Source organism: Paramormyrops kingsleyae, chromosome 20 (assembly GCF_048594095.1).
Source record: "Paramormyrops kingsleyae isolate MSU_618 chromosome 20, PKINGS_0.4, whole genome shotgun sequence".
Classification (NCBI taxonomy): Eukaryota; Metazoa; Chordata; class Actinopteri; order Osteoglossiformes; family Mormyridae; genus Paramormyrops; species Paramormyrops kingsleyae.
Genome location: NC_132816.1, coordinates 4,335,355 through 4,363,001, shown reverse-complemented (window position 1 = coordinate 4,363,001; position 27,647 = coordinate 4,335,355). Strand labels below are relative to the sequence as shown.

At 41.5% G+C, this 27,647-nt stretch overlaps 1 protein-coding gene across 2 annotated transcripts; it reads right to left on the bottom strand.

Annotated features, from left to right (window-relative positions):
* Positions 1-1,269: 1,269 nt before the first annotated feature.
* Positions 1,270-27,647, bottom strand: LOC111835658 (spastin). 2 transcript variants are annotated; one of them, XM_072703466.1, is made up of 19 exons: positions 27,409-27,647; positions 23,024-23,075; positions 22,450-22,893; positions 12,377-12,460; positions 10,302-10,385; positions 9,233-9,316; positions 7,952-8,136; positions 6,891-7,030; positions 6,716-6,809; positions 6,508-6,582; positions 4,662-4,733; positions 4,512-4,587; positions 4,265-4,356; positions 4,015-4,094; positions 3,333-3,375; positions 3,115-3,194; positions 2,920-2,990; positions 2,222-2,262; positions 1,270-2,112 (listed from the first exon to the last, which is right to left on the bottom strand). In XM_072703466.1, exons 3-19 carry the CDS (start codon positions 22,796-22,798, stop codon positions 1,987-1,989), a joined length of 1,776 nt encoding a protein of 591 aa, XP_072559567.1. In that variant the 5' UTR covers positions 22,799-22,893; positions 23,024-23,075; positions 27,409-27,647; the 3' UTR covers positions 1,270-1,986. The 2 variants fall into 2 exon arrangements, with proteins under 2 accessions (XP_072559567.1, XP_072559566.1); XM_072703465.1 differs by lacking the exon at positions 27,409-27,647 and adding an exon at positions 25,999-26,185.

Sequence of the window (27,647 nt, the reverse complement as noted above, 5' to 3'; positions counted from 1 at the left end):
TACATCTTTCACCTTTTATAATGCAGATTATAATGGTTTATAGAATTTTTGAAGATTGGACAAAATGTGGGGAAAAATAAGCTTGTTCAAAGACAGCATTTTCGTTAAGATGATTCACCGTAAGTCTATAAAAGTTTCAAACAGCTTGAGTGCCTTAAGAAAGGTTAATAATGCTGAACCCCTTCTTCAGAACCAACAGAGTCCCCTCCCACACAGTAACAAAATAAACTCCAGAAAGAACACATTTATTAGAAACACACAAAAGTCAAAATCTAGACAGGTCAAGTCTTTTCTATCAAACTAAATGTGCACAGTTAAATTCAACAAAGGCTTTAGTTCAAAAAGAAAAGCAGATATATACATGGTTTAAAAAAGAAACAGGAAAGACACATGCCAATACAACAATTTGGCTCAAGTATTCAGTTACATCCACCTTCATAAATATAGCATAATTAAGATGCATTTAATTTGTGTTGATCAGCATGTGCCATTCATAAAGGATCAGAGGTTGAGCAAATATCCAAAGGTTATAAAATGTTATGAAATCACAGGAAAAATTCTGACACCCTCACGTGTTGCTCATTGGGGGGGGGGGGGGGGGTGCATAGTCAAACAGCTGTCAGCAACACTGGTCAATTAAGTTTCTGTGGGCAGGGAAAATTAGCATTAAATTGTCAAATTTAAAAACTACATGTAAAATAATGTCCATTATCCATTGGATAACTGGTTATGATGTGGAAGTACATTTGTAAATTAGGTTGTTTTCAAGGTCCCCAGTAAAAGGTCTCTTTGCTGCCCTCTATTGGTGGAGAAACAAGTCCATCCTAAAGTACAAAAGTTAATCACAGGCAAATATACTTTAATTAAACTGGTATGTGCAATATCTTATTCCAAATTTACTGTAGGAAAAAGGACATGAAACTTTACATGGCCTCAAGACGCACCTCAGGAAAAAAAAAATGTACAAGGCTCCTTGGTCAACTAACATTTTCACTGCAAGCTGTACCAAATAAATAGAAAAGATACACAAATTAAACAGCTGCAGATCAGAATTTGCAGGGATAGCACTACGATACTGACTTTCCCATTGTAAATTTAAAGTTATTTTTATGCAGGTCCACATGCGTAGAACACGATCATGTCGTTCTTTTGGCACTGTAGGTGTATCAGAGCAATGACAATGTGACACGGAGTTTATAAAAACCTTGCCCACATATTGGAAGATCCAGGAAGCTTGAAAGGAAGGTCCCGAGCCCCCCCACCCCACCCCACCCCACCCCACATGTAAGGCACGGATCTTACTACTGTCTAGCAGACGCTGAAGCTCATCACATCAAGCTCCGGTTACACGAATGAGCACCTAGCCTTGGGAAACAGAGGCACCGGTGGCCCTCGCATGCGGCGTCCTAAAGCGAAACGAGACGGCGATCTGAGCCGTGGGTAGCTGCCCACGACTCCTAGCGAGGCCATGGGCTCAGACGCTATAAAAAACCCCCCAGTGGAGCACCCCCCCGACAGCTTACTGCGCGAACCCACAGCTGCACAGTCGTCACGCAGCCACAGGAGGGCGCCAGGGCAGGAAACTGAGCGCAAGCGAAAGCTGTTAAATGGGACGCGGTTATTATCACAAGTGTCACGCAACTTGTAAAGTAGCGGAGTGGCTACTGGCTACTTGAAAGGACCTTGAAAGGATGCTAACAAGCACTTCAAGCGATTGGGGGAGAGCTCATCTGGTCGGTGATGACAGCAAGTACACATCCAGGACACTGCACCACATCTACCCAACGGTAAGCAATGTGCATGTTTGTGCACAAGGTTACTGCCGTATGCTCTGTCCATAGCTTGCCCTTCTTTGAAGGGAAATACTACAATGGACAGTCAAGGAGACCTTAACCTGAATTTCCAATGCCAGCTCCTATCCTCCACCCACCCCTTCCCACCACCCAGTGTTGTCTTGACAGCTGCAGGGCACAAGGGGGCGCAGTTTCACACAGCAGTGGTGTCCCCGTACTCCTTGTTCCAGCGCACGTACAGGTCCAGGGTTTGGGGGCCGACGCTGCGCTTGATTTTCTTCAGCGACTCCATGAAATCGCTGAAGCGGATATTTCGCACCTGTGAGGGAGAAATGGAGAAGAGTCACTTATTCACGTGAAGACTGACTGCTGTGAAGGCAGATTGTTTCAGGAGAATATGTGACACTCCGAGTAGATTAATGACTCGCCTCATTAGCGGACATGTTCTTCACCTGTTCTGGTCTTAGTTCTTTGGGGAAAGGTGGACAAAAGCATAGGTTGTTTTACCAGTGGGTTCTTGTACATTTCATCTTAAGTCCCAGCACAGCCCAGCAACAAAATCAATGCCTTACAAGTCCCAAGGACAGACAGAACAATCACAGATAACACAGAGAACATGTTCGTCCAGGATACAGTACTGGATAAGCAACTGCAAAAATGGATGGATGAAACCTCATCTGCTCAGATACATTACAGAGCAAGTGTCTTAGCCTGAAATATTATGGTTATCATTAAAAGAGATCACTAATATTAGAAAGAGAGAAAATCACAACTAAACAACTAACAACTTTATTGAAATTCTCTTTTCACCTATTCCGTCAGGCTCTCCATGACACAGACAGTGAGAGTGAGCTTGGCAGCGAAAGGCAGCCACCTACAGCAGCAGCCACAGACCTGGGGGTTAAGGGCCTCGCTCAAGGGCCCACAGACATGCAGTTACTCTGGCAAAGCTGGGCTGCACCGGTGATCACTGGCACAGAGGATTAGCCCTCTGAGCCACATGCTGCCCCCATTCTAAAGATTTTGGGTAAGCATCCATCCATCCATCCACCCATCCCATAAACATCACAATTTCAGGTAACTGATATCCACACACACACACACACACACACACACTTCCTTTTACCTCTTATGGGGCCCAGAGCTGCATCTTTAGCTAATGAAGTCAGGTCACTCCCTGAATAGCCTTCAGTCATTCTGAAAGGTGCATAAACATTGAACATGACCTACATTTTAGAGGGCTACTTTAGTTAGGCGACACCCACTGCTCAGGGGAGATCTCACACAAAAACAGTGACCTTCAGTATCCTGACGGACTCACCTGGCCAGTTTAACCAGCTCCGTTTGGGTTAGCGGATTTCTATGCTTCCCCAAGAGATTCTTTATCAGTTTCAATCGTGTCTAAATGTAAGAATGTTCAGCATTTGGTTAAGATATGGGTGGCATTTTCCTCTTCATCAAAAACAATGCAGAACTAATAATCTGAAGAATTCCTGCATGCATGCAGAGATTAGGAAATCAGGTGCAAACTTGACATACCTCTTCTGTTGGCAAAGTCACATATACCCGTTTTGCAAATCTCCTGTGTAAATTAAAAACTGATTATTAATCAGAAAGCAAATGCTTACACAGTGTCAATTACAGCTCTGCTTTTGACAATCTGATAAACATGTAGAAGTTAAAGGGACCTTATCGTGCTTTTCAGGTTTTTTCCCTTTCCTCTAAAGCTTTATGTGCATGTAAAGTCTTAAGGCCCAAAGTACATGTCAAAGGGCGTAACGCTCACCACTGAAACCTCTCTTTCCTAAACTGCTTGAAATACCTCACTGGAATTCCAGCCCTTCATGGTGAGGTCACCTTGTAACACAATCTTTATAGGCCACCCACCTGCAAGGATCTGTCTGTAGACTGCAAGCCAGGGGTAGAATATGTAGAGCAAACTGACCAATCAGAGCACTCTGGGCATTTTTGGGGTGGGGTTTAAAGCTCCGAATGTTCAAGACAGTTAGAGACTGTCATAAGTGAATAGAGATGTACAATACGGGAAAATGTTCTTGGAACACTGAAGCACATAAATCTATTGTATTACATGCCAAAATTAAAATAAAAAACAGTGAAAATGAGTATAATAGGGTCCCTTTAAAGGACTGACGAGACGGTAGCGAGCCCATTACGGGCACACTGAGGGATCTGCTTTCATCACACGTGGCCATGTTTTTACCTGAGAACTGCTTCGTCCAGCTCCTGAGGCCGGTTTGTAGCCCCCATCACCAGAACCCTGTCTTCACTGCTCGACTGCACCTGCAGGGGGAGCAACTGATTGGTAAATGCAGCTCTTCTAACAAACAGGCACTGGGGATGGTTATGGGGATCTGCAGAAGTCTCACACACAGCATTCTGGGAAATGATTCAGCAGCATCTGTCTGACCTTCCATTATGACCGAGGACCATGAAGCGACCGGCCCACTTACCCCATCGAATTCGATTAGGAACTCTGTCTTGAGGCGGCGGCTGGCATCGTGCTCCCCCTCTCGCCTCTCGCACAGGAGGCTGTCGATTTCATCTGTAAAGACACGGCTTGTTAGGGAGACCCAATAGCACTGTTAACGAGCTGCCCTTGTGCCCAAACGGTTTCAACTAGCTATTTAACAAGAACTACTTCAGTGGCGAATCAATGCAACGAAACTACTTAATTATACAAAAAGAAACCAGTCTTACCTATGAAAATGATGGAAGGCTGCAGCTCCCTGGCCACAGCAAACAGGGCCCTGACAAGCTTCTCTCCTTCTCCCACCTGCAGATAACACGTTACCCTGGGTGACTCAATGTCGCCCCCTAGGGGCCAGGAATGGCAACTACATTACTTACGTATTTGGAGGTGAGGCTGGCGGCACTTATGCTAAAGAAGGTTGCACTGGACTCCATAGCTACAGCTTTGGCCTGTTCAGGAAACACAAAAAGGTGGAAGTTTGCTGGATGCATTTTGAAGGCAGGTAGATTTTACACTGGGTGTGGTGAAATGGTCCCCATGCAGTTCCAGTACATCGTTCACTGTACTGAGGATGCAGAAATGGGCCCAGTTTGACTCGATAGATTCCACAGAGGCACATGTGCCCCAAAGACCTGCCACCGCTTTCTGCTGGCTTGGTTACAGAATGCTCTGTGTCGCCACTTTTCCGAACTGATTACAGTCTACAGCCGTAAAACCACAGTGACACAAAACGAAAGTGAGGGCATGTTCAGAAAGTAGCACTAATTACACCACATTAAAGGTGCCACAGAATGATAATCTGACTTTACCGTGGCATAACTGAATACGGGGAGTTTGGTACATGGGACAGACATACTGTGAATCTCAAACACTGTTCTTCCCTCTTTCAGATGTAAATCCCCCATATGTAAAAGGCAGTAAGACAAGCAGATTCAAAAATCCTAGACTGTTATGTTACAGTCTTAACCACACCCACAATCTTAAGATACACCCACCCACTTCCAAGCCCAATGGACCTGAACAACCTGCAATACACATTTTCTCTCTCGAGGGGCGTGAGCGCATAGTGTCCACAAGGGCACCTGGCGAGGAAAAAAATACCAACAGCCATTGATGTGAGGTTATTATTTACCAGTAGGCTAAGAAGGTAAGTCCTGTTCAGGTTAGCAGGGGGGTAGCAAACATTATGAAGTCTGACACTGACAAGAGGCTTTTGTGCTGCCTGTAGCTGAACAAGCATGTAATCGACACTGAAGTCAAAAACACTGAAAGCAGAAGTCCCAATTCATTACCAACACATTTACGCGCTGCTCAGCTTACTGTTTGGAGTTCTTGATTAAAATTGCATGACAAAGCTGGCATTGTACAATCATTTGTTGACTGAGGTGCACAATTATTACAATGTTCTTATGATGCTAAGAACAAAAGTTATGACTATGCTAATATTGTGCCTAAGCTGAAATGGGAGTATTACAGTTACATTTGAAAGGGGAAAATAACGATAAAAGTACAGCACATAAACAACTGTGTTACTGGTTTATCATTATCAAGTATTATGCACTGTACATAACTGTGTGTGTTATACTTTTAAATGAATGGCAGTGCAGTAGATTTTTTTACACCAGCATCACCACAAACACGTGAGTAAAGCATTGCGCTATGACATCACTAGGCGACTGAATTTTTGCAGTCCGTCGTTGAAACAGCAAAAATCAGCAAAAGAACCATTGTTTGACACTGGGTTAATAAACAAACATGATATCCCAAGACTCAAGAACTAATCTCCAGGTTAAAGAACTTTAACTTTCTACCACAAAGAATCTGGAGTTTTGTTCCACAATTTGAGTACAGTCTCACTCTATTCAGCGGCCATGTTGCTCCGAACCATGTGATCCTCATGAAGGTCACATGATTCATGACCTTGGTGACTTGAGGTGTGTACAAAGCATCCCGGTACGCAGGGAAGTATTTCTGTATCTATTTTAAACATCCCCTACAACTCTTGCCTTGATGTTTATCTAGTACTGCTCTTACATCAAATTCACTTTACACGTCTATTCTATTACTGACTATGTGTGACATATTTATGAATGACTACCATCGTTTCAGAGTTATAATAACCAGTACAAACAGGGAGACATTGTTTAGATGCCACACAGTAGAATGTCATCTTGGGGCTCTGACCTCACCACCCACCCTCCACAAGGGAGGCACCAAACTCACCAGCATGGTCTTCCCGTTCCCAGGGGGGCCAAAGAGGAGGAGGCCTCTGGCAGGGGCCCGGAGACCCGTGAATAACTGGAGAACAAAGAGCAAAAACAGACTGATAAACTTCCCAGTTACCTTTAATGAGCAAAACTCTCAATTGTGCCCAAACCAGAACCCATAAAAGGATCAGGACTAAACCTGAATTCCTGGCCCAGTGGCTCACCTCTGGCCGTAAGGCAGGAAGGATGACGATCTCCTGGAGCGCCTGCTTGGCAAGATCCTGCCCAGCGACATCCTCGAAGCTGACAGGGGACCCGCTGAAAAGGACAGGCACACGTCAGCCTGCTGTGGGCCGGTGGGGGTCAGGTCACCCCGGGGAGAGTCACGCTGGACCCCACCTGTCCACGATCTCATTCAGGATGAGGTTGGCCAGCTTGCTGTCCACGTTCTTGAAGTTCTTCAGGTCCCTCTTTCGGGGTGGAGTCGTCGCAGGGGTCGTGGGTTTACAATTCTGCCGACTCCCAGCTCTCGCGGTGACCTTTACACACACAAGGAAACGCAGAAACATCAGAGGTCTGTTGTGTAGCTACGCAACATGTCACCTCTGCATGTCATTCATGTTGCCCAGCCGTCTGCCTCACGCTGCCTGGAACAGACTCCAAACCCCACCAAAAGTAACCGGAGAATGGATCTCCTTTAATTTGAACGAATAATTTAAAAAGTGCTGTGTTTTCCTAGACAGATGGTGAAAAATAAATAAATAAACAACACACACAAACCTTAAATTGGCCTAGGTGCATGATTATACTTAAACCATTAAAATTTCAGAGGTATCTGGCTCCACCTATAACACACAGAACTCTTCACAGCAGATACTATGCATTTTAATTAACCCTACAGTTTGTTCACAGCTATGAGCCGGACACCATCTTGTGACCGTGGAAAGACGAGCGGTTCCCGTAACGAAGGATCAGCAGGAGCTTCATAGGATCAGCCAAGAGGGCTGGTTATTTTCGGGAAGGAAGCTGCATGGTCAGACAGCGGTAGGCCGGATTAAAGGACAAATGGAATCGCAGTTCTCAGATTTATGGGATGCTCGGTATCGGTGCATTTCTAACTGGGTCATGTTTAGCATTTCTTGGAGCCACATGGAGGTTGTATCTACCAGCCCTAATTAGACTACACAGGAAGACATTTTTCCTTAACATGCAAAAGCAGCATTTTCTGTTCCTTTATATATTTTTTTTATATATGTCAGCAGCTTTTTTGCTGATGTATTCCTTAATTTACCAGGCCTATTATAGCCAAAAAAGAAAAATATTCTGACATGCTGTCATAACGTACAAAGGCTTCTACACATATAGCTTGTGCCATCCTTCCAGACCTGGTACATTGATGCCAGAGCGTGAACTCAAGATCAAAGGCCGACGAGTAGATAGGATATGAGGCAGAGGCTCACCCTGTGGCTGCTGGAGGGCTGGGGGGGGGACCTGGGCGTGCCGGAGCTGGAGGGCCCGCTGTAGCTGGGCGAGCGTTGGTGCCCATGGCCACCCCCCGGGGAATTCTTTGGTGCGTGCTTTGGTCGCGGCAGGGAGTGACTGGAATGGGTCAAGGGGTCCTTCTTTTTGGGAAGCGCTCCACTGACTGCCAAGAGCAATATAAGTTATTTGCCCCCTCCCATCTCGTCAGTCATTCCTTGAAGCAATGACACTTGACCTTAAACTGGATTCATTTTAATCAAGTACAAAACTCTGCTCCACCACAGATGGATGTAGTGCATTCACAGCGTTTTCTTATGAGCTTAAATTGTTTCATTTAGTTATATTACAGCTACAGTTTACCGAAAAGCTCAGAAAAAGTACTTCACTGTAACTTCTGCACAAGTCCAAGTTAATTCAACAAATGGCCGTGGAAAAAAGTAATGGAATGACCCACATTGCAGTTGGAAAATTGCATGCTAACCTAAATACTGATAGTACCTTTGCTATCCCAGAATCCACCTCAAAAAACACTGGGGAAATAGGGGTCAGCGGCAATGGTATAACTTGGTTGAGCACTGGGGGGGTTGTGGTTTCCACCCAGTGCTACTAACTGTAACAGTAACTTGGAAACAGATTTTAAGCAAATCAGCTTACAAGTTTATACTCACCCATACAGTCAAATATATAGCATATAAAATGCATCCCACTAAAGCATTCAGGTTAAGCATTATTCTCTAAGCTCTTGTTACAGAACCTGAGCAAGGTGTTCAAACGGCCTTTGGGTTAGAGGTCAGCATCCTCAACGACGCTACTGAAACCTAAACTCTCCGTTTGCCAGCAAGCTGAAGAGCGATACGGATGGTGATGGAAGAGAAGCCTGAGGAATTCCTCACACGTATTACTGCTGAATGGGAGAGCAAGGCTGTGACAGTGACTGATTAAGAAAATTAAGGATTAGATCAACAAATCACCTTTTCACAAGAACTATTAATTTCAACGGAAATGACTATTCTTGATTATGGAGAGGATTATCAAATCCACAATCTTATTTTTAGCATTAAGACATGATTATCATTCTTCTGATAGCCCAGCTTTGAGCCCTAATGATACAATTAGCCTTCCTGTTGACTGCACACGGCCATTCAGACATGAGCTTGTATGCTGTAAACCTTCACACCCATGAATTGCACGGCGGGACCCTGCGGACGCCCGTCAGAGAGAACACCATTGGCCCATGATGCCATGTTCAGCTCACCCACCTGAACGCAGATGTCCATTCTGGTGGGACTGGTCTGTACTGTCAGTATAGATGTCTGTCTGAGCTGAACTCGAGAGAACCTTTGCTACACACCGGAAGAACAAAACAAAACAAAAACAAAAAACAAAACAAGTTGGGGGTTTGGGGGGCAGGAACGCAACAAGGGAAAACAAACAGAAAATACTTGAAATAAGGGAAAAGGGATAATGTCCCTGCTGGTGTAACTTGGCATAGTGAGGTGGCGAGCTTGTCAGCACATAAAACATCGATGCATGCGTCAGCCATGCGCCCACCGCTGTGCATTCTACCACCCATGCGACACAACACTGACACTCTCCCACACAAAAGCAATCGATCTCTCTATGGAGGGCTCAAGGACACATCTGCTATGCTGTCCCAACACTGACATGAAATACAAGCTAAAGATCAGTTTTACTGAATTAAAGTGGGCCTACACACTCTTAAAAAAGCTGTTTTTTTTAATAATCATGCAGAATAGCCTAAAAAGCAAGTAAAGGTGTTACATTTAAGGATATGTTACACCAGTTAGAGTAGCATATGCAAAGGTGATTTAACAGTGTGCTAAGTATGCGTTAGCATTGAGGCTAGCCTCGGAAAGACCCAGAACTGCTAATCCCAACGTGTCACGAAGACAAAGCTTACAAAGTTTCAGACCATTGGACAGAGGATGAACACACAAAACGCAATAACAGCCAAAGCAAAGCAAAAAAAAAAAATGTTTGGGTCTTTCCAGAGCAGTGGTCTGGCAGCATCGATTTACTCATGAACCTCTGCCCTACTTACACAAGTATCAGGACAACTCATGTGAAAAGAGGCTGCAGACATGCTTTCATTGATGGGTAAAAAAACATTTGTTTAATATCCTGTTGTAAAGAAGAACCTAACATAGGCATTCTGCATAAACTTTTATATAAATAGGCTATAATATATATGACCAATTGCAGCATCAGTGATATTGTAAAATGGCTTTTTAAAAAAAAAAAAAAACAGGATATTAAAGACACAGGAAAATGCCGGAATGATCACAGCATTTGCCTCTGGAATCTCACCTAGAAGCTGGAGCCGATCTTTAGCCATAACAAGGTTTGTGGTCATCTTAGCCTGGAGCCGTTTCGCTCGCTCAAACTTCTCTCCTGGGGTGGGGGGGTTTTGGGGGAGACAGGGATTACAGGTTAAAGAATAAATAGCAATGATATTACTGCAATATTGCCCATTTTGGGGAGCAGGGGGTCAAAAGGAGAGAAGATGGAATGTGTGAAAACCATGGACCGTGGAACAGAGTCTTAAGCATTTTTTGACTTGACGACTAGCACACCTCGTATGGCTAATGGATGCCTCATTGAGTTATTTAACCAGTTAGTTAAGAGAACTGGTAAAGACATTTAACAAATACAAGGAATGGTTGAGGTGCCCCTGAGGAGAGGTTTGGGAAGTCAATGGTGTTTCGTCTAACAGTCCAACAAGATCTCAGTAACTTTTTCAAGAATAGAAGAAAATTTTTATTAGCTTTTATTGTGTTGTTATTAATTTGCATATGTTCTAATGTTAAATTTTATGTTTTTATATAAACTTACTATCCAGATTAAAAAAGCTTTATACCATTTTGTAATTTTGGCTTTATTAATAAAGTTTTATCAGTTTACAGGTCACTTTTCATGACTGTTCATCACTGCATTCCTGAAGTGGTCCAGTTCCACGGTCCAAGGTGAAAATGAAAGAATTCCCGTGTACCTGTAAATGGCAGAGAGCACCGTTCATGCAAAATGAAAATGAGGCAACATGGAAACACAAACTAACATGGGCTGGGGAGGCAGTGGTGAGAGAGACAGTCAGGTGACCAAGGTTTTCGTGTCAAGAACATATGAACATAAGAAATTTACAAACGAGAGGAGGCCATTCGGCCCATCAAGCTTGTTTGGGGAGAACTTAACCAATAGCTCAGAGTTGTTAAAATCTTATCTAGCTCTAATTTAAAGGAACTCAGGGTTTTAACTTGTGCTACACTAGTAGATAGACTATTCCATACTCCAACTACACACTGTGTAAAGAAGTGCTTCCTCAAATTCGTTTTAAAATGTTCTCCCGCTAATTTCGATTTATGGCCACGAGTTCTAGTATCTAAACTAATATTGACGTAGCCATTTGGCTGAACAGCATCCAGACCCATTAGAATCTTATAGACCTGGATCATGTCCCCCCTTAGTCTCCTTTGCTCGAGGCTAAACAGATTCAGCTCAGCTAACCTCTCCTCATAAGACATTCCTCTAAGACCAGGAATCATTCTCATAGCCCTACATTGCACCTTTTACAAGGCAGCAATGTCCTTCTTAAGGTATGGTGACCAAACCTGCACACAATATTCTAGGTGGGGTCTAGAATATAATCGTAGCATCACCTCCCTTGACTTAAACTCCACACACCTAGAGATGTAACCCAACATCCTATTGGCCTTTTTATTGCTTCCTCACACTGGTGAGAGTGGGACATGGAAGCATCAACATACACACCGAGGTCTTTCTCATAATGAGCTACCTTTATTTCAGTGGAACCCATAAAATATCTGTACTTTATATTTAATCCTACATGGATTACCTTACATTTATCAATGTTAAATTTCATCTGCCAGGTATCAGCCCAGTCGCTAATTAAATCCAGATCCCGAAGCCTCTCTGCTGCTAGATCAGCATCTGCTACACCACCCACCTTGGTGTCGTCTGCAAATTTAACCAGTTTACTGTTTGTATTGGTGTCAATATCATTAATGTAAATTAGGAACAATAGTGGTCCTAAAATTGAACCCTGCAGTACCCCACTATGAACACAGGCCCACTGTGACATTGTGACTCTAATAACTACTCGCTGCTTCCTGTCAGTTAACCAGTTTTCAATCGGTGTGTTGATTGGTTCCATCTGACCTATATTCTCAGAAAGATTTTAGGTGTTTAATTAAATGGGTGTTTGTTTCATTTCATCCAGTAACTTGTTAGACGCAAGTTTGATTTCTGTTGTGTCCCACCTGAGCTTTTTCTGGTCTGTAAAAAACAACTCCATGTCGAACCTCAACATCACATGGTTTTGTTTGCCGTTCTGATCATAGAGATTCCCACAGAAACCAGTGACTGACCTTGTCCTGAAAGCTCCACAGCAATGCCCTTCTCCAGCTCCAAAATTCCCTTCTTGTACCACTGAACTGCTTGCTCCTTTTGACCTGGAAGAATGACAAACAGGTTAAGAGTTTTCAAATGAGGACACATTCATTTTCAACTGGAAGAAATTCTCCTCAAAGACAAAAAAATAAATAAAATAAAAGCTTGAGCTTGCTGTAGAACACTTCATCCTGATAAGTCTGGGATAAACAAATTTATATACAAAATGATCTCTGGTCCATCTTACACATCTTCCAGTTTCTACCAGTTCATCCATGTCTAGATTAAAGCTTCATAAACAGTGAGGTCTACTGAACCGTTATGCACCATTTTAATAAAAGCTGTGATTAGCGTAATTCAGAATTACGACGAAGTCGGATGAAGATCTGTGAACATCTTTGTGTATAGATCTTTGTTCATAAACCCTTCATGTAGATCAGGGGTGGCCAATCTTATCCACAAAGGGCCGGTGTGTATGTGGGTTTGTGCTACGACTCCGTAATTAGTTTACTAATTAGAGGACTGATTGGCTGAAGAGTCCTCACACCTGGGTTTGAACATCTGACCTACAGGTTATCCCAAAAACCTGCACACACACCAGCCCTTTGCGGATAAGATTGGCCACACCTAATGTAGATGCATGAACATCTACATGCATGAGGGCCATCTTCACACACTGAATCTGCATCTGGTTTTCTTGACCAGGGTAAAAGGTTTTCCACTTTGTATTGCCCTGTTTACACATCCCTGCTTTCCTTTACAGCCAGGAGGATAAGCCTTTAGATTAGGGGGGTTCCAACCCCCCCTCAGTACACAGCCAGTACTGCACTGGGCTACTGAATGCTGGGGGTTTTGTGAAGGGGTTTATTAGCTTCCAGAATTAAATGATATTTTCATTTTTACTACGATCCTAGGCATTCAAGCATTCTGTTTGCATCTGAAGAAAAGAAAAAAAAGAAGATGAAGATTAAACTTATAAAAATGCTGATTGATCTCATGATACACCCCCTACACAGACATTTTGCTGGTCCGTGAAATTTATGCACGGCGAAAACTGGTATGTGGGAATCAAAAAGTCTGGAACCCCTACTTTAGCATTGCTATTCAGAGATGCAAAATTGTTGAGGTGGAGATTTCAGGTACAGAGAGTACAAATCCAGACCAAGATTTTGCTTCAACCAACCAGTTGAGCATAAATAGTCAGTCACAGAGTAGTCAACTGGTTGGTTGAAGCAAAATCTTGGTCTGGATTTGTACTCTCTGGACCTGAAAACTCCACCTTTGCTAAAGCCAAGTCAAACACACAGCCATCAGCACCTCGAAACTGCAAAAAGTCAGACCTATGATGGTCAGTCTGATCTATGCTGGTGTATGATAAAGACGCCTTTCCGAGCTCCCAGTCAGGTCAGCGGCATGACAGCAGCCACAGTCAGGGTGATGACATTTTTGCGCTCCCCAAGTAAGATGGATAACAGATTGGGGAGGGGGGGGGATGCCTTCGGTCACTGAACACGAAATTAAAATCAGCAGGAAGACCATTATTGAATTTAATCCTGCCAAAGTATGACTGGTAACAGGGAGTCTTAACTATATAGCAAAAGATTTTTCTGCAGTAGGGGACAAAACACACACAGGACAGGCCAATCTTATTTCCATACACTTCTAATGCACTTCCTGGGCTACGCTTCTCTTCAAGCAAATGGTGAAGAGAAAAAACAAACAGTACAGAAACTGAACTTTCAAATTTTCCAAGAACTGACTGAGTATAAATGAGGGAACAGCCAGTATGAGACGCTCATGTGACCCCTCGCCGACACCAAACCACCCTGTCCTGGTGTCTCAGCCAGCCAGCCTTCAAACCACGCGAGTGTCTACTGCTAAGGAAGAGTTCCTTCCTCTAGGCAAAAGTAGATCAAATTTATATAGTAGCACTGGGAATAACCAGAAATGAATCTGAATGCAGGGCAAATAGGCATCATCTGACATTACACCTTCTGTGTTGTTTATCAGTTTAAAAGAAAATTCAGAATGTGAAATATTGACCTGAGAAAAAGTGCAAATTCACTTCAGGCAATAAGACAGCCTGAGAGGCACATGGGCCATGAGAGAACTTTCTGCAGGGTTTTCTCTGCCAGAATTATACAAATAAACATAATAATGCCCAGCTCAAGTAAACGGTCACAGCTCTAAAGGTTATTTAAAATAACGATTTGAATTGACACCCAGTCTTTCCAATTTGCCAACAAATGATCCAATGGAGACATGGACACAGGACAAATGGGGCACAGAAACTTTGTTACGCGCGGATATTTAGACATCCAGGAATGACACAAAAGCTACATGTTGTGTGGGGGCCGTGTAAGTTACGGCAAACATTCTGCACCAACTGATGCAATTTTCTGCTCAAAGAACAGATGAATATTAAAAATCTTAATGCATCACATTAACTCCGCTGGTGTCAGACACAAGAAGCTAAGGATTATCTCCTCTCAAATGGAAACTTATCAGTGGGACATGGGCATGGATTCATTTCCCCTTTTGGATAACAACTTGGGGGGGGGGGGGGGGGGTTCTCATAAGAAAACATGCAGCAAACAGAAAATCCAGGAGGAAGATGAATTATACAGATGTCTTGTTCATTAGCAACTTTTTCTAAGGATGGAGAAAGTAAGGAGCGAGCTGAGCCATCTCACGGGAAATTGTTATGGAAATCGATTAATCCCACACTTATCCTTACTGATGTTACTAAAACCAAGGGAAACCACATCAGGGTAGGGCTGGACAATAATTCGATATCAATATATATCGCGATATAATTTTTTTCAATAACAGTGATACGATTTTTAAACACATTTCCGATATTTCGATATACATATATACTGTATCATATAATATACAGTATATGAATAATTTAGTAAATTTTAGTTTAAATGGAAATATATTATTGTTAATAAGCTGAGTCTGAGAGTTTTATTTATTTGATAGTTTATTTCACATTTCTTGTTTGTAAAGGCTAAATACAAATAAAAAGTGAACCTTATTTTTTTTGTACTGTTTTTATTTTAAAAAAAATTATATAATTTTAATAGGAGGAGCCTGGAGGTATTATAGACTTCCATTGTGTGTGTCCTCGGCAGTTTTTTCCTGAGGCTTTTTAATATTGTCCATATCGATATCGGAATTATATCGTATCGACCAAAATTAAGAAATATATTGTGATATAATTTTTTGCCATATCGTCCAGTCCTACATCAGGGCACCTTAAAACCCAGCACAGGGGGACTTGCATGACATGCATGACAGTCCCAGAGCACCTTGGTGTCCCATCAGGTTTCGGGAAGGAAGAACAGGAGGAGTAGAGAAGAAATTGTATGAAAATTTAACACCGTGACCAAAATGATCACGGTTTTCAGTAGGGCTGGACGATTTATCGATTTCAAATCGAATAGCAAGTCGCAAAGGCTGCGACTTAGGATATACATTATACAGCACGTCGGACCCAGGGTTTAAAAATTGCTGTGAGAATAGTTTTACAAATTCATGCCGTGCTCCCTGTATGACAGTCATTCTCACCAATCAGAAGTGGCCCAAGAAGGCGTATAGGCCCACAAACAGCAAACACGTGAAACTCAAGGAAAATGTTACATTTACGGTGCAGAAAAATACTGCTTCCGCTACTAAGCTGTAAGTCAGGGGTGGCCAATCTTATCCGCAAAGGGTCGTTGGGTATGCGGGTTTTCGCTGCAACTCCCTAATTAGATTACTAATTAGAGGACTGATTGGTTGAAGAGTCCTCACACCTGAGTTTGAACAGCTGACCTACAGGTTATCCCAAAAACCTGCATACACACCGGCCCTTTGCGGATAAGATTGGTCACCCCTGCTGTAAGTGAATTGCCTTCCTATTTCATGGTCCGAGATTGTTTCAGACAGGTCCTATCATCAATAGAACCGGTGAGTTCCTTTTAAACTGCAATATGCAGTATCATACCTTTGGTTTTTGTTAATAGGCAATAGCATTAGGATACCGCGAACCCATCAAAACACATCAAAACAACGAGACAGTCAGTAATTCTCACAGCAGCAGAGTCAGTGACCCCCCAAAAAGCCATAAAACCCACAACAGTGGTGTTTATGTCATATGTTTTTGTGCTTGTTAAATTAAGTATTTCCAAAGATTAATCTTAATCCCACAACAGTAATAAAATAAAAGTCTTGCTTTAACATAAATACTAAAAGAATAGATCGCTTTAATCGCTATTACAGTTGGGTCTTATTTAGAAAACAAAAAGAGACGCATAAAATGTTTGTTCATTCGTTTTGCATTTGTCTGAGTAACAAAGCAAAGGAATGATAAGCTGCTTCAGTCGAAAACTGCATTTAACTTCTCATTTAAAATAAAATGCAGGGTTGGCAACTTTGGTCAGCTGCATGGAGTGAGATTTTCTGTTCTCTGTTCTGCACACACATTTACATGTATGTAAGTTTTATTACCTTGTAAATAGTCTGTAGGGTTTGCAAACTGCCGTAACGTTTTTGATGCAGCTAATTTTAAGTTCAGAATGGATTTGCCGTAAGATTTCTTGCGTGAGACTCTGAGTTTGCAACCATGAACACGTACATTTTTTTGTTTCACCTGAATTGATTTGTATAGAAAATAACCATATACAGTTGTTAAAAAGCGAAAACTTCGACCAACGTTAAATCACCAATAAACGACTTCTATTTATTCAACATTTTATAAAATGCATACTACGTTTAAAAATTTCCAGCTTTACAGTTTCAGGACAGAACAGCCACTCTGTTATGAACATTACAGCTTTTTGAGTGTTGTGATAGCTGCTGTTAACACTAATAACCAGTGTTGAGGAATAACGAGTTACATGTAATGGCATTATGTAATTTAATTACAATATATTTTTTTTTTATTGTAATCCGTTGCAGTGACTATAGAAAAAGGTGTAATTAAATTAGTTACTTATGGAAATATTTATGATTACAATTTTAGTTACATCATAAGATTGTATGTAAAACCTTGCTAATATCTTTAATAACAGTTTTTTATTGCTTTTCATGTTTTTTCTTATGCAAAACATCCTCCTTTGCCATTTCCCTCCGATACATTACGGAAAAGGGCACAAATTTAACTGTGCAATGCAGTGCGTGTTTACCGGCTGTAAAGATATTGTCGACATCTAAACAGTCCATGTCCAACCTAAGGAAACATCTAGAGGTAAGTGCAGCTTATTGTAACTGCAAACAGTCATATTAAACAAAGCAGGGAAGACATGCCTACCTTCAGCGTGCCACACCATGCTTCTAAAGTGTAATGCCCGGTACACACTGCGTGATTTCAGCAAACTTATAAAATCATTACCGATCACACTGCAATACGGATCTGATAATCTTAGCTATGACAGGTATGCAGGGTGTACGACGACAAGACCAACTCAATCATAAGATTGAGCGCATAGGACAACAAAACAAAATGTAAACACTGACAGCATGCGTAAACACTGACAGCATGCGTAAACACTGACAGCATGCGTAAACACTGACAGCATGCGTAAACACCACAATGAACTGCGAAGTGAGTACCGCGCTTTTAAGCCACAGTGACACTTCTGATCCCGTTGACAGAAAATGTTAGCACTCCCAACATGCTATGACGTATTGAGTTTTGCAAATTCACTAACTAGCTAATCCCTGGGCGATGCAGCATTACTACTCTGCTAACCTATTTTATTTTACAGTGCTGCGAAGAAACTGTTTTCGGCTACTCCGTGATTTGTGATTGAAAAATTGACTTAGAGTAAGTGATTACACAATCAGCTGAAATTTCATATCCTGTCTGATGCAAGAACTGTTCAGATCAGAAGTAAAATAGAACCATTTATTTTTGCAAGTATATAAAATTTTTGTATCATAATGTAATTCTGAAGCGTCACAGAGTGGTCAAATCACTCGTAGTTTATCTTGTTCTGACTCCCAAAAAGTTTATATTATGGACACACGTTAGAATTTAATAACTGAAGGCTAAGTTTTAACATTTTTTTTTTTTTTTACATTTTATGTAACATTAATGTTTTAATGTTATAACTTGTTACACTGAGGGATTCTGAGTTTTCACTGAGTATGAAGCGAGGATCTATTCTTACCCGTTGTTTAAAATCATTATTATGGTATGTTTCGTATCTTTATTAAATTGATCAATTATAATCATGTTAATTCATGTATTGAAAGGAGTTTGACAGTAGTCAGTGTTTAGTACTGCTGTAAGGTAAACACTACCAGGTTTTATTTATAAATGGTTAACGGTTGAGAATACTTTTCTAAATTATGAATGAATAATTAAAAAGTAATCAAGTGTAATCAGTTATATCACTTTCATATAGTAAATGAAAGTTACACTACTATTACATTTTAAATAGAGTAACTTGTAATTGTAACTTTTCCAAAGTAATCTTCCCAACACTGCTAATAACACAATAGCACAAACAAAAGGGCTGCATACACCGAAGTAGTTCTTACTTGTTCATTGGCGTGGGAAAAAGGCGCTTCTAGTGTTATTAGCAGGGTAATAAGCGTTACCTGCAAGATCGCTATTTTTCTTTTTGCTGCAATTGTTTTCATTATTACTTTATTTAACTTGACACATCACATCTTTAAATTCTCATCCTTGCATTAGAACAGTGATTCCCAACCGGGGGTACGCGTACCCCTAGTGGTACGCGAGCACATTACAGGGGGTACGTGGAAAAAAAAATTTATATTTAATTTCCCTGATGATGGGTAAATATTATCAGCCATTCCATTAGCTGTGCCCTGGTATAGAAAGAAAATCTGTCTGGGATGTGTTGCTTAATGAAGGAGCATCTCATGGATTTGTCATCTGACCGTGGGCTGAAAATAGCATTTGCTGAGAAGACATTGACTGAGTTTTGGTGTGATGTGGAGAAGGAATATCCTGAACTGGGAAAACATGCACTGTTTGAACTTTTACCTTTTGGTTCTACCTATATGTGTGAGGTGACCTTCTCAGCTTTGACACACATCAAAACCAAGCAGAGGAATAGACTGGATGTGGAGAACAGCCTGGTAACAGCTGTTTCCACACTGCCCCCAGATCTATCAGAGCTTATCAAAGATAAGCAAGCTCAGGTGTCTCATTAAACTAAACTAAGTTGAATGATGAAAACAAAGTAAAACTGATATGGTTATTTATTTTAGTGTTTTGCTCCTGATGTTCTAAGTTTAAATGTCTGTTTAAAGGGGACTCATTCAGCTTTTGTTATAACAAAGGGAGGTTTATTTACTTTTTTTTTAATTTAGTATTTATTTTCAGATTTATCATTCACTTTCGTGGCAACATATATATTTATGTTAAATTTAAACTGAAAAGAATAAAATGCCCAATAATTAAATGTTCAAGTTATGGAGATTTAATAAAATGTTTTAAATTTGATAATCAGTTGTACGTTCTACTTTTATTGAATCATCAACACATTTGACAAAGGGGGTACTTGTGGTATGAGAAAATCTCTCAGGGGGTACACAATTCAAAAAAGGTTGGGAAACACTGCATTAGAATATAGACCAGTTAATACTGATGGTATCTCATACTGCATCATATGTTTTAAAATTACTACAAACTGAATATTGAACTGAAGCTTGAGAATTAAATCACAAATCAAATCGTAAATGCAATGTCAGAAAAATCGCGATTAGATATTTCCCCAAATCGTGTAGCCCTAGTTCAGTATCATTGCGGTATTAAAATGTGCAGAAAATGTTCAGAAAGTACGGACTGCAAAAATTTCACAATTAACTGGCTTTATATTGAAAACTACAAATAGAATTAGCAGCACTAGAGCACTTTTTGCTTGAATGAACGTTAAAATAGCATAGGCAATACTTATCTAAAGACAGGAAATCCATATCAAATTCGCATTAACATTCAAAATCTCCATTGCGCTGTTACTGCCTTCCACCATGTTTTCATTGACATAAAGCAAACCAACATTACATGCTGCACCTGCATTTGGGAGACTGTTGCCAACTTTGGCTGATGCTGCACAGTATTTAACTTGAGTTTTTCAAAGCGTGGTTGGTAATCAGCCATGGTTTTAACGATATTTAAAATTTGAAATGGTGATGCTAACCATCTGGAGTTTTACTGTGGTTCACCATGAAACCGATAACGTTCTCATCCCTGAGTAGGACAATGGATAACTCCTCAATCCCCATAGTACGGTCATCTTTCATTCGAACCGTGGCTGGCAATTCTTAATGCTGCACTAGCAGATCTGAGATTATACAGGGAGTTACACTCAAGAACATTACTTAATGCAGCAGCAAAAAAAAAAAACACCTAATGTAAACATATAGGAGGTCACTGATCAGCCCTTAAACCCTCACACCTCAATTTCATTGGCCAGCATTTGCACATTGGCCCCTCCCCCTTTCCTACCAGCACACCTCAGCCCGTTTCCAGTGACCACGTTGCCCCCAAAAATCGACCGTGCTGTCAGGCTCCCTGCTGCCGTTAGCCTACACCCCTTCTGCATTATTAATCAGGCCAATGACTGATCAGGAAACAGGGTCCTAAACAAAAACTATGATGCCGATGGAATAAAGTCACCGGTTTTACTTAAGACTGATTCATTTGTTAATTAAGGATACAACTAAGGTTGGAAAAACGACAACATACACATAACTTATTATTGAAACACTTGTAAAAATAAAATGCTGGTTTTTTAATGGCAGCTACAGCAGAACTAAAGATATCCAACGAAAAGGAAATTTTAGTGCTTTGAAACAAGCTGGCAGTTACAGTAAGTTGTTTAACACTCATTCTGCAAAACCTAAATGGTAACATTCAGCTAATGCTTTATTATTAAAAAACTGGCAACGTGACTTTTTTTTTTTTTTTTTTTTACTTGGCACAACATATACACCCTGTAGAATGATTTAATGACTTCCATGCTATTATTATATCACAGTCACACAATGCCTTCAACCCCCAAACTCTACACAGGCAGGTTAGTCACTTCTAGGGTTTCAGCAACACACACACACTTTATGCTTGCCTTGGAAATCAAGATCTGAGAATTAAATGGCTTTTGGCTTTTACTGTGTTTTTATTGCTAAAAACAAGCATGTATTGTCTTTTACATATGAAATGTAAAAACTGAGTCAAGGACATTGGATGGCTACAGAATAATATTTGAGCATAAAAGGAAAAAGAAAACTGAAAACAATAAGGAGTCAAACTAACCATTTGTAAAATTCAAGGATGATGTTGCATTAAATGCGACATCAAAAATTTAATAGAAAATTAGATTGTTCTTGTTGTAGTCTAATTGTTGAATAGACTGGATTTCGACTTCTCAAATCTCATTAAACAAACATTTATACACATGTTGACAAGCGATTTAAAAATTAGCCATTCATGCTGATCAAGGACAGAAAACCTCCTGTGCCACTGGCCCAGATTTATAAACACCCAGCAAAACAGTAGAAGGCAGAAAACAACATGTAGAATAGTTGTTTTTGTGTATTATCACTGAACTCCGTACTGATTCAAGGAGGGTATAGCCATGACAATAAGTGGGCACTTACCCATGTAGTGTGCATGCTATCAATCTGACAGTATGGAGCATGAAAACACCCGTACAAATCACTTATAAATGTAATAAGCTCGCTAATACTAGAGTATTTTTTTACACAAGCTTAGAAGGCTGACACCGTGTGTTGCGAAGAAGGATCTTTAAACAATAGACAAAAGAAAAATGTGGCTAGAGTAGTTATCAGATAACAGTAGATAATCGCCTTTTACCTATATATCTATTAGTGTAGGAAAAATATAAAGATACGTAAACAGATGGCAGTGTCACCTCCAATATCATCATCATCATCATCATCACCACCACCACCACCACCACCACCACCATCATCATCATCACCACCACCACCACCACCACCACCACCATCATCATCATCATCATCATCATCATCATCATCATCATCATCGGAAGGCGATGCTGCTCACCCTTGTCATCTTCGTCGATCCTTAACGCCACAGCGATGTACTCGAAGGCCTGCTTGTGGTGGTTGCGGATCTGCTCGCCGCAGTCCTCCGTTTCCTTGCCGGCGTGTTGCTCAGGCAGCTTGGCCCTGGTCGCCATGACTCGGGACAGGCGCTCGCACACCCAGGCGAATAACAGCCCCATGTAGAGGGCCAGGAGGCGCAGCACGGAAAACGCCGCCAGAAGCGGGTACGAGAAGTAGTACAGATTCCTCCTATGCAGGGACACCTGATCGGAGCCGGCGCCTTCTAGCGGTGCGCTGGGGCCGCCTGAACCTTTCTTCTTTCTGCCTCTTCCACCCGGAGAATTCATTCACCTGACTCGATGACGCCTCCATAACACGTTATATCGCCGTTTCATGGGACTGGGCGTCGCTTCACTAGTAGCAGCGGGCCCCTGACAAAAAGCTACATTATCCCAAAGCCAAACGAAAAGGGGTGTGACCGGGATCCTGATCAGATGTCATACTCTCGTTCATTGGTTATAAAACAAGTAGGCGGAGACATGGAAAACTACAGACTCAGTGCGCATACTCACATTTTAGTCATTAATAAATCTTGGATTTGCTGAAGAGGGTGCTTCCGTCACTCTATAATTGAAAAACAGAAACATATCAGTTTGGTGCGTAATTTAAGTAAAATATAACAAAGCATTCGTGAATATTTTAGTTATTTGTTTGTTCAGTGCATTTTGTTAACCAAAAATGCACTGAATAAACAGGATAACAGATGTTAATTCTTTATATCGTGCCAATCACAACGTCAGTTATATATTTTCATGTATGACCCATAATTATTAAATTATTGTGTCTTCAAACTTAATGCTATCATCTGCCAGCAGCTTTGGATTTTTGGGTTTCCTGATTAATCGATCGGGATCATTATCGACCAATGTCATGTTAAATTTATGTGAGACTTGTCACATAGCGTCAATGAGTGGTTTCCATCTGTGCTACTGTTTAAAAACACCACACTCATTATTAAATTAATTTATAAGATTTTGGTAAATGTTGTGTCTTACAACATTCTACTTTAAATAAATTGAGAAAAGCCGTGAGATAACCACTTTCTATACCTTGCCTTTTTGTTGAACTTGTTGTAAAACAGAACATATCCGTGCGCATACGCACACATACCGATTAACAGTATATGTAGATATACGTATATATACACCACAAAAAAGTAGATCCATTAATACAATATACACTCACCTAAAGGATTATTAGGAACACCATACTAATACGGTGTTTGACCCCCTTTCGCCTTCAGAACTGCCTTAATTCTACGTGGCATTGATTCAACAAGGTGCTGAAAGCATCCTTTAGAAATGTTGGCCCAAATTGATAGGATAGCATCTTGCAATTGATGGAGATTTGTGGGATGCACATCCAGGGCACGAAGCTCCCGTTCCACCACATCCCAAAGATGCTCTATTGGGTTGAGATCTGGTGACTGTGGGGGCATCTGTAGTACAGTGAACTCATTTTCATGTTCAAGAAACCAATTTGAAATGATTCGAGCTTTGTGACATGGTGCATTATACTGCTGGAAGTAGCCATCAGAGGATGGGTACATGGTGGTCATAAAGGGATGGACATGGTCAGAAACAATGCTCAGGTAGGCCGTGGCATTTAAACGATGCCCAATTGGCACTAAGGGGCCTAAAGTGTGCCAAGAAAACATCCCCCACACCATTACACCACCATCACCAGCTTGCACAGTGGTAACAAGGCATGATGGATCCATGTTCTCATTCTGTTTACGCCAAATTCTGACTCTACCATTTGAATGTCTCAACAGAAATCGAGACTCATCAGACCAGGCAACATTTTTCCAGTCTTCAACTGTCCAATTTTGGTGAGCTCGTGCAAATTGTAGCCTCTTTTTCCTATTTGTAGTGGAGATGAGTGGTACCCGGTGGGGTCTTCTGCTGTTGTAGCCCATCCGCCTCAAGGTTGTGCGTGTTGTGGCTTCACAAATGCTTTGCTGCATACCTCGGTTGTAACGAGTGGTTATTTCAGTCAAAGTTGCTCTTCTATCAGCTTGAATCAGTCAGCCCATTCTCCTCTAACCTCTAGCATCAACAAGGCATTTTCACCCACAGGACTGCCGCATACTGGATGTTTTTCCCTTTGCACACCATTCTTTGTAAACCCTAGAAATGTTTGTGCGTGAAAATCCCAGTAACTGAGCAGATTGTGAAATACTCAGACCGGCCCGTCTGGCACCAACAACCATGCCACACTCAAAATTGCTTAAATCACCTTTCTTTCCCATTCTGACATTCAGTTTGGAGTTCAGGAGATTGTCTTGACCAGGACCACACCCCTAAATGCATTGAAGCAACTGCCATGTGATTGGTTGATTAGATAATTGCATTAATGAGAAATTGAACAGGTGTTCCTAATAATCCTTTAGGTGAGTGTACATAACAACTCCTCCCACACAGCACCGAAGCTATATCAAAAAGAAAATAGATATATATAGATATATATCCTAACATTGTTCTTTACTTTCTATAACAACACATAAAATTTAACATTCAAATCTTTTAGAAGGTTTCCTAACCCTGCTAGGGTAACGTCTAGTGCATGTTGGACTAGAACTACCAACTGGTTCCTGACTCTCAGGTGGAGTTGTCTCCTGATTATCTATGGTGATTGTGGATTCCTGACCATCACACTCTGGTACAGCCACGTCCTGCAATGAACTTGGCTGAGCAATTTCTGCCTGTTGGCGGGCGTCAAAAGGAGTAGTGTCTAACAACTGATCTGTATGTCGACGCCAGACAACATTATCCCCAATGTCTACAGTATAAGTCAATGGTCCTGTCTGTGAGGCAATGACTCCTTGCTGCCATGACCGGGCATTGTTACGATAGTCGCAAGCCAAAACTCTCTGACCCACACGAAAGGTACGCAGGGTTCGTGACTTGTGACTCCGAATTGATAAAGTAGGCTTACATAAATGCAAAAAAGACTCTTGACCTTGCACAAGCATACCTACAAATGGAAATAGAGGACACATCCAAAAAGTATTTGACTATTAACACGACTAAAGGCCTGTACCAGTATAACCGTTTGGTTTTTGGAGTGGCTTCAGCACCGGCCATATGGCAGAAGGCCATAGAACAAGTCTTACAGGGCATTCCCAGCACTCAGTGCTACCTGGATGACATTCTTGTTACAGGAGCTGATGACGGGGAACATCTAGAGAATCTAGGAAAAGTCCTGAACAGATTAGCAGACTTTGGCTTGAGAGTTAACAAAAATAAGTGTGAGTTTTTCAAAAACTCTTGATTGATAAAGTAGGCTTACATAAATGCAAAAATAAAATTCAAGCAGTCCTGAAAGCGCCGAAACCTCAAAATGTTCCTTATAATCCTTATAGCAGATCACTGACAGGGCAGATCCTGTGTCCAGCTCCATCTTAAAAGGCACACCTTCCACTTCAAGGGGCACCCACAAGATTAGTTAAGAAGTTTAACCAATATTTATATGGAAGACATTTTACCTTGCTGACTGATCATCGACCATTATTATCCATCTTTAATCCATGTAAAGGTGTTCCAGGTATGGCTGCTGCACGACCGCAACGATGGGCATTATTTCTTGGGGCCCATACTTACACTATTGCATTCAAAGGTACAGAGCATCATGGCAATGCGGATAGACTGTCGCGGCTTCCATTGGAGTTATCACCCCAGGGATCTAGCAGAACCAGTAGACATGTTCCATATGGGGCCTGCATAATCAATGTGTATGCACTGCCATGTTGTGGTGGGCCATTCCCAGGGGTGAAGTGGTGCAGACACTGGTGACCTTTGGGTCTGTTGGCACCCATCACATGTCTTTGTGAGTTCTTCCAGCTGGTGATCAATGCCAGGCCACCAAACATAGCTGCGAGCCAAGTTCTTCATCTTCACCACCCCCAAGTGCCCTTCATGTAGCACCTTCAGGACCTTGGTGCGAAGTGATGGTGGAATTACAACAAGTGTGCCCCACAAAATGCAACCTTGACTTACAGACAGTTGATCACGGCGAGATGAGTAGGCCGATAAAGCTGCATCGCTCTTGGATGGCCAGCCTTTAACTGTCAGTTCATAAACATTAGAAAGTGTTGGATCACAGCGGGTCGCACGCTGGATGTCAGAGCATGTGACTGGTAATTGCGGTCATTCTTGGGACTAGTCAATTATTACCACAAGTTCCTTCCAAATCTTTCGACTGTATTGCATCCTTTAAACAGTTTGTTGCGCAGTGGAACAACATGGTTGTGGACTAAAGACTGTGAGCGTGCGTACAAAGAGGCAAAATCTCTGGTAACATCTGACAATGTGCTAACTCATTATGACCCCAGCTTGCCACTCCAGCTTGCATGTGATGCCTCTCCTTATGGTATTGGTGCCATATTGTCACATAAGTTTACAGATGGAACGGAACGGCCAATTGCCTTTGCCTCAAGATCCCTAACTCCAGCAGAGCGTAATTATGCACAAATTGATAGAGAAGCCCTTAGTTTGGTCTGGGGAGTTAAGAAGTTTAACCAATATTTATATGGAAGACATTTTACCTTGCTGACTGATCATCGACCATTATTATCCATCTTTAATCCATGTAAAGGTGTTCCAGGTATGGCTGCTGCACGACTTCAACGATGGGCATTATTTCTTGGGGCCCATACTTACACTATTGCATTGAAAAGTACAGAGCATCATGGCAATGCGGATGGACTGTCGCGGCTTCCATTGGAGTTATCACACCCCAGGGATCTAGCAGAACCAGTAGACACTGACAAAAGTGGAATGGTCTGAATGGGCGACACCAATTGTGCCAGTTGTAAAAAGTGATGGCACTGTGCGCATCTGTGGTGACTTCAAAGTGACAGTCAACCCAGTATTAAAAACTGAACAATATCCCTTACCCCGTATAGATGATATCTTTGCATCTCTGGGCAGAGGAGAAAAGTTTTCAAAAATTGAACTTGTTGTAAAACAGAACTTATATCCGTGCGCATACGCACACATACCGGTTAACAGTATATGTAGATATACGTATATATACACCACAAAAAAGTAGATCCATTAATACAATATACATAACAGTAAAGAAAATAAATTTACATGAAAAACTGGCAGAACAATCTATCCATCAGAATAACTG

Bases quoted from the DNA above. Each gene is read 5' to 3' on its own strand.
- LOC111835658 (XM_072703466.1), bottom strand. From the start codon at position 22,798: ATGAATTCTCCGGGTGGAAGAGGCAGAAAGAAGAAAGGTTCAGGCGGC. The intron at 8,137-9,232 runs GTGGGTGAGCTG...TGCTCTTGGCAG, and splicing joins GAATGGACATCTGCGTTCAG to TCAGTGGAGCGCTTCCCAAA. The intron at 2,263-2,919 runs GTAAAAGGAAGT...CTTTCCCCAAAG, and splicing joins AGCTCTGGGCCCCATAAGAG to AACTAAGACCAGAACAGGTG.